The sequence below is a fragment of the Penaeus monodon genome, chromosome 2, assembly GCF_015228065.2.
Source record: "Penaeus monodon isolate SGIC_2016 chromosome 2, NSTDA_Pmon_1, whole genome shotgun sequence".
In the NCBI taxonomy this organism is placed as follows: domain Eukaryota; kingdom Metazoa; phylum Arthropoda; class Malacostraca; order Decapoda; family Penaeidae; genus Penaeus; species Penaeus monodon.
In genome coordinates, this window is record NC_051387.1 from 5,444,143 (window position 1) to 5,451,642 (window position 7,500).

The 7,500-nt window shown below is 52.3% G+C and overlaps 1 protein-coding gene across 1 annotated transcript in view; it reads right to left on the bottom strand.

The window, feature by feature from the left end:
- Positions 1 to 7,500, bottom strand: part of LOC119577839 — a 26,825-nt gene that overhangs the window by 140 nt on the left and 19,185 nt on the right. The window contains exon 2 of the mRNA XM_037925440.1: positions 1 to 3,701. This exon is cut by the window's left edge and continues 140 nt beyond it. Within this exon, the coding sequence (XP_037781368.1) occupies positions 1,151 to 3,655 (2,505 nt within the window). The 5' untranslated portion in view covers positions 3,656 to 3,701 and the 3' untranslated portion in view covers positions 1 to 1,150. The remainder of the gene's footprint in view (positions 3,702 to 7,500) is intronic.

Below are 7,500 nucleotides of genomic sequence, written 5' to 3' on the forward strand. Positions count from 1 at the left end.
TTTTTTAACCTTTCTTTCCCTCCCAGAAACTTAATTACTGCGTCAGCCTAAATCCCTTTTCGAGAAGACACCCAGTGAATGTCTTGCATGCCTGATGACTTTAAAGGACAAGGAGGTTATATAACTATGTCGCCTTACATTACGGATCCCTGGTCTGCACCAATGCATTCTTTATATGGCAGTTAACATAGGCGTTTATTATGTACAAAATCCTTAGTCGAAATCATTATTATTTTTTTCTCGACACTTACATAATCATCTCTTATCAAAACACGCTAGTCTTAGAATAATGATTCCAGAAATGGGTGGCTGACGTGATTACAAGTCTGTGATTAATGAGACCATTCCCATGATTAACAGTAAACAGACATAGATATTTATTTGAGCATTAGAAGGTCAGGCGCCATTTTTTTGGTCAATGGCGGGACAGAAATTAGCCAAGTGTGATTTCAGATTTAACTATATAATAAAAAAAAATCACTGTTACACGAGGCTTGTTTATTATTTATCTTTTGGCAACAGAGTTCGCAGTCGATCTAGTAGTCAACAATACTAGACACTGCTGAAATCTATGTACATCTAGATATGCTTGCATTGTCTCACTCGATAACGAATCTTTGATAAACAAACAGTGAGTCACTATGATTGGTCACCGAATCTTGTCTGTGATCAGTTTTTTGTATATTATTTTTTAGGGGTGTGTTGGAAATAACTCCATCACAGTGGAAATGTGATCTGAAATTATCCACTTGGCATTATATCCACATACCTCGCGTGAGCACAGACTGTAATTAACCGGAAAGTATACCTGTGATTAGGTTTTTTTGTTTTTTTTCAGTTTTCATGATATGTTGTTTGGTATATGACAATTTTTTTTATTCCTGGGGTTATTTTCAGGGTATTTTGATAACGGGAATTATTAATTTTATTCTAAAACAGTATGCTGTCATTATTTTTATCATAAAATCAACACTTAATCTCTCGGTAGTGCGGAAAACGTGACAGTAATTATTCACAGATGACAAATTTGTTTATCGTACATTGTCTACCGTTTGATCTATTTGTTTGTAAGAATTAAACATACTCGACACTGCACTCACTACATGCTAATCCGCCTAGGTATGCAAAAAGACTCGCGTGACCTTATGACTTAGTATACATCGGCGTGGCCTTTGGACTTGGATGGGGGGGCGCCCGCGGAGGCTGGGTGGCGGGACGCGGTGTTGTGGGCGGCCGGAGGATGAATGGCCGCCCGGTGGGTGGTGTAGTGAGGGGGGGGAGGCGGGTGTGAGGCGGGCGAGGGGGGCTGGAGGCCGCGGTGTGAGGCGAGCTGGTGAGGCGAGGCTTGGGGCGCGGCGCCGCGGTGGGGGGGCGTGAGGGAGTCCCGGGCGGACGCCGGCGGGTTCCTCGGCGGCTGGATCGCGATGGGCTGCTGGGCGGCGAACTGCTTGGCGTTGATGTAGCAGGCGGTGTGGTGGCGGCGGCGGGACCGTCTGCTGGGACGCAGCAGGACGGGGCTGCCGGCGTCGCTGTAGAAGAGGTCGCTCGTGTAGTCGCCCGTGACGTCCGAGAGGTCGGAGAGGCCCTCGTCGACGGAACCGGGGCGCGTCCGCTGCGGCTCCTCGTACACGTGGCCGGTGGAGAGCTCGTCCCAGCTCCTGCTGGCGCGGAGGGGGATCTGCGGCGAGGAGTACAGCTTGCTGCTGCCGCTGCTGCCGGAGAGCAGGGTGGAGGTCTTGCTCGCGAGGCCGCGGTCCGGCGACGGCTTGGGCTCCTCCTGCTGCTGCTCGTACTGCATGCACGTCTCCGGCGTGGCGTAGACTCGGCCCCTCGGCAGGGTGGACGAGAAGACGTTCGTGTTGACGAAGGGCTCCATGACGTTCCTAGGAGCCAGCGGCAGGATATGCGCGCGGGGGAGGTCCTGCTCGGCGTCGGGACGCAGCTGGAGGAAGGTGTCGTCGAGGCGGGGCGCGGTCTGCGCGGCGGAGAGCGGGCGCTGGCGGCCGTGGCTCCACACCAGCTGGAAGTCGGACGTGACGTAGTCGAGGCTGGCGTGGTCGCGCTTGTCCTTCTGCGCGTTGCTGAGCGAGAGCGCGGCGATGGTCTGGGCGTGCTCGTTCTTCGGGCGGGAAGGCTGCAGCGTGTACACGCCCATCGGGTGGATCATCTTGATCTCCGCCGGGTGCACCATCTCCACCGTTCGCTTCTGGCAGCACGTGCTGAAGACGCAGCAGTGGGCGGGCGGGCGCGACAGCGTGAGGGCGGCCGCCGTGACCAGCGTGCTCCCCACGATCAGCTCTAGCCCGCGGGACACGATGAAGCGGCACCACCACGCCCACACGTGCAGCGCCGACGAGGCGGATGACGCGGGCACGAGCAGCATGTACAGGTGGAGGCCCGCCAGTAGCAGCTGCGTGAGGGTGGCTGTCAGCACCAGGCGGGCGGGGTGGGTGGTGCTGGGCTGGCACTCCTGTCCCGCCCGCACGTCCGTCATCTGGGACGAGTAGTCTCTGCTCTCCCTCCAGACCGCCCACAGCCCGCCCACGCCCACGGTCCCGCCCCAGGCCGCGGTCACTGCGCGCGTGGTCATCCTGATGGGCAGCTTGTCGTGCTCGAGCAGGACGGCGGTGAGGTGGGCGGCGGGGAGGGCGATGAGGTGGGCGGCGGTGAGAACGGCGAGCAGGACGGCCAGGTGCGGCCGCGTCGGGCAGCGCCACGCCCGCAGCACGGCCACCACCACCACCGCCAGCGCCGCCGTCAGGCACGGCCAGCCGGTCTCCTCCACGGCCACCAGCAGGGCCGTGGGAAGCAGGTGCTTGATGTCGTGGGCGTCATGCAGGATATGCAGACTTCGTAGGAAGGCGGCGAAGAAGACCAGGATGTGGAGGCTGAGGTAGTGCGGGCGGGGCAGCAGGTGGGTCGCCACGGCCGCCCGCGCCATCAGGCACAGCGCCACCAGCGCCAGCAGTGAGAACAGGGCCGCCGACACGTACACGTGCGGCCACCACGCGCCCCCCGGGGTCCACTCGGGCCCGGGGTCGTCCCGCCCCGCCCCCGCGGCGCCCCGCCCGCCCTCCGCGCCCGCCTCGGCGTCAGACACGACCGTCCCGGGGGCGCCAGCGGGGGCGGCCGTGCTCGTGGCCCCCGCCGGCAGGCGAGTCTCGGGGCCGTCGGGCAAGGCCGTCATGCTCTCGCCGAGGGACTTGGTCACGGCGCCCGCAGGCCCCCCGCCTCCCGCGCCTGCCGGGGGGCTCTGCTGCGTGCTGGCCGGAGCCGCCCCTCGGGCCGCAGCGTCGCTCCCCGGGGGCTTCTCCGTGGGCGCGGTGTCCTTGGCTCCGCCGCCCCTCGGCTGCACGGTGGGCGCTGCGGCATGGGCGCCGGTGCTGGGGGAGGGGCCAGGCGTGATGGCCTCCGCGATAAGCGTGGTGCCGTTCGGGCCGTGGGCGGCGGCGCCGTAGGCCACGCCCCTGAAGATAGCCGCGATCTCGCTCTCCATGGTGGAGGAGCCCCTGCGCGGCGGGGGGTCCGCCTCCCCGCCCGACTTGGTCATGAGGCGCAGCTGGCGGCCGGGCGCGCCCCCGCCACTGCTCCTGACGGCGGCGCCCGCGCACCACTCGGCCAGCGCCAGCAGCGCCAGCACCCTCAGGCCGCCCATGCCTCTCACGCCGCCGGAGTCTCGCTGCCCACGAGCGACATGAACCCTGCGGAGAGCGAGAGAAAAACAGGATTAATATTCGCCTGATGAAAGACGGCTGATCTCTTTGATCTGTTCAGGGTCGCCGATCGGACGCGCGGAAAATGGCCGATGGCAACAGCATTTTCCGAGGAAGTTACAAAGCTTTACGCGAAGCACTGAAGGGCGTCTCTTCACTCCATCATATGAATTTGAAGCAGCAAGAGTCTGTTCCCTATTCGTTCACGTGCACAGAATGAACCCAAGCTCAAACATGCACACACGTTCACGCCCACACACGCAGCTTCTTGTTTCGCCTGCTCCCTTCCCCTCCTCGCCCGTCTCCTCTCTCCTTCTTCCCTCTCCTCTCCGTCTCCCTTCCCTCTCCCGTCTCCCTCCCCTCCTTCCTCCCTCTACCCTCCCTCCTACTACCCTCCCTGTCCTCTCCCCTCTTCCCTCTCCCCTCCCTCCTACTACCCTCCCTGTTCTCTCCCCTCTTCCCTCCCTCTCCCCTCTGTCTCCCCATCCTCCTACGTTTCCCCTCCTTTCCTCACTCCTCCTTCCTTTCTACCAGTTTCCCCTCCTTTTCTCCCTACCTCTCCCCTTTTCCTCCCTATCCCCTCCTTCCTCCCTCTCCCCTCCCTCTCCCCTCCTTCCTCCCTCTCCCCTCCCTCCCCCTTTCTACCAGTTTCCCCTTTCCTGAATAATAATCCCACGACCGTCACTTACTAAGGACATTTCCAAAAAAGCAAAATCGTGTGTAGACCGGTTTTGTCTATACTAAGCGAGCAGTAACCAAGGTTTCCTACAAGTAACCCAAATATTATGCCACATTGCAAGCTGCATTTGTATGGCGTAGTTGCAGCACCGAAACTCAGCTGCCATTCGCCCTTGAGTGCATGATGAATTTTCAATTAAATCATGGCTGCTGATCTGGCGTCGTGATATATCATGCGGCTGGGTGACTATGAAAAACGTGATGACATGTGTTGGGTCTTTTTTCTGCACTCAGGATATTTTCATATATAATGTGTGTGTGTGTGTATGTATGTATGTATGTATGTATATATATATATATATATATATATATATATATATATATATATATATATATATGCATGTATGTATATGTATATATATATATATGTATATATATATATATATATATATATATATATACATATATATATATATATATATATATATATATATATATATACATACCTGCATACACGTACATGTTTACAAACATACCTACATACACACATGCATGTGATTGTGTTTGAACATCTAGATTTAAACATCTCTATCTATCTACCTATCTGTCTATCTCTCTATCTCTCTATCTATCTATCTCTATCCCTCTCTCTCGCTCTCTCTCTCTCTCTCTCTCTCTCTCTCTCTCTCTCTCTCTCTCTCTCTCTCTCTCTCTCTCTCTCTCTCTCTCTCTCTCCTCTCTCTCTCTCTCTCTCTCTTTCTGTCAGACACTCACTCATATATATATATATATATTATATATATATATATATAATATATATATATATATATATATATATATATATATATATATATATATATATATATATATATATATATATATATATATATATATATATATCTTTCTTTCTCTCTCTCTCTCTCTCTCTCTCTCTCTCTCTCTCTCTCTCTCTCTCTCTCTCTCTCTCTCTCTCTCTCTCTCTCTCTCTCTCTCTCTCTCTCTCTCCTCTCTCTCTTTCTCTCTCTCTTTCTGTCAGACACTCACTCACCCCCCACTCTCTCTCTCTCTCTCTCTCTCTCTCTCTCTCTCTCTCTCTCTCTCTCTCTCTCTCTCTCTCTCTCTCTCTCTCTCTATTTCTCTCCTCCCTTTCCACCTCCTTTCCCTCCGTCTCCCATTCCCTTGCTCTCTCCATCCACGCTCTCGGAAGGTGATTACAGCTGAATGAAATTCCCAGTCAGCGATCATGCAGAACGGGAAGATAGGTCGGGGAGGGAAGGAGGGAGGGACGGAGGGAGGGAGGGAGAGGGAGAGGGAGGGAGGGAGGAAGGGAAGGAGGAGAGGAGAGAAGGAGGGACAGAAGGAGGGAGGAGGGGAGAAGAGAGGGAGGGAGAGAAGGAGGGAAGGAGACATGGAGGCTGGATGTTGGGTAGGGAGGTGAGGAGAGAGGGAGGAAGGGAGAGAGGAAATAGGGGAGCGAGGGAGGGAGGGGAGGAGGAAGGGAGCGAAAGAGGGATGAGCAAAAGAGGGAGGGAGGGAATGAGAGAGCGAAGGAAGAGGGGAAAGGGAAGGAGTGAGTGAGGGAGGGAAAGGGGGAGGGTTGTAAGATGGGTATCAGAGGGAAGGAGATAGGGAGAGTAGGAAGGAGGGAAGGAAGGAGGGAGAGAATGAGGGAAGGAGGGAGAGAAGGAAGGAAGGTGGAAGAGAGGAAGGGAGAGAAGGAAGGAATGAGGGAGAACGGGAGTAAGGTAAGGAAGAAAAGAGGGAGAGAAGGAGGGAAGAAGGAAAAGAGAGAGGGAAGAAGGACGGGAGTAAGGAAGAGAGGGAGGGAGGGAGGGAGGGAAGCAGAGGGGGGACGATTCTAACTAAATGGAGCTTGGGCATGAGATCTCAAGGAGCTCTGGGTACAAATCCATCTTATTAGCACTTAATACCACGTTCCTTGATAGCTCTGGAAGACCTACTTCGGATCTCGAGATCGTTTCCTATCTTCGTAAATAATGCTTTCCGATTAGGCCTCTCGCACTCCGCTTTCTTCAGGAGGAACCACTCAAGATTTTGTCATTTCTCGCATGCACACACGCCACGTATTCATATGACATACGTACACACACATGTGCACGTATACATGGATACACACACCGCGCAGAGACACACACACACACAGTCCAAAATCGAATGAATTCATTCTGGAGGAAACGCAAGTGCAAATTTAAATCTACGGTGCAGTGCGCCACTTTTCATTGCTATTGGCAAGAAAGTGGGAGGGAGGGACAGAGAGAGAGGGGGGGGGGGTGAGAAGGAAAGAAAGAGAGAGAGAGGAGGGTAGAGAGCGAGAGAAGGGGAGAGATAGAAAAAGAATGAAAAGAGAGAAAAAGAATGAAAAGAGAGAACCGAGGGGAAACAGAAAAATAACAATAAAAAATAAAAGCAAGATAGAGAGAGAGAGAAAAAAAGGTGAAGTGAGAAAGAGAGTGAGAGAGAAAAAAGAGACTAAAATTCAGACACACAGACAGACAGACATTTAGCAAGACAGAGATACACACACACAAAAAAGAAAAACGAAGCCAGAGCATTAATGACGCCAAAGTTGTGTTTTAATTGCACCCTTTGACATTTTGCAAAAGAAGAAAAAAAAATTTATTCGCCAGTCCTCCACCAGTTAGTTAAAATTGCCGAGCTGAAGATATTTCCGAAAATTCTGAAAAGAAGTGGACATGGAAAGTTACGAGAAAGTAATTTTGTTAATGGCCAGAAATTAAGACTCGAAAATAACATCGTTTCTAAATTGTATATATTTGTAATTCCATGAACTGTGGGGTGGGGGAGAAGGAAGGTGGGAAGGGGGGGAGGGGGTATTTGCTAAAAATAATTTTGGATTCAGAAGCGATTTTTATAGCTGCCAACATCATCAAATCGTCATGATCGTCATTGTTATTTATCGATCTTAATTATGGCTCCACCTGTCATTATACTAATCAATATTTTCATTAATATTAATATTCTTTTTGCCATTATTATTATTATTATTATTATTATTTTTATTATTATTATTATTATTATTATTATTATTTGCATTATTATTTGGATTATTTGCATTATTATTATTATT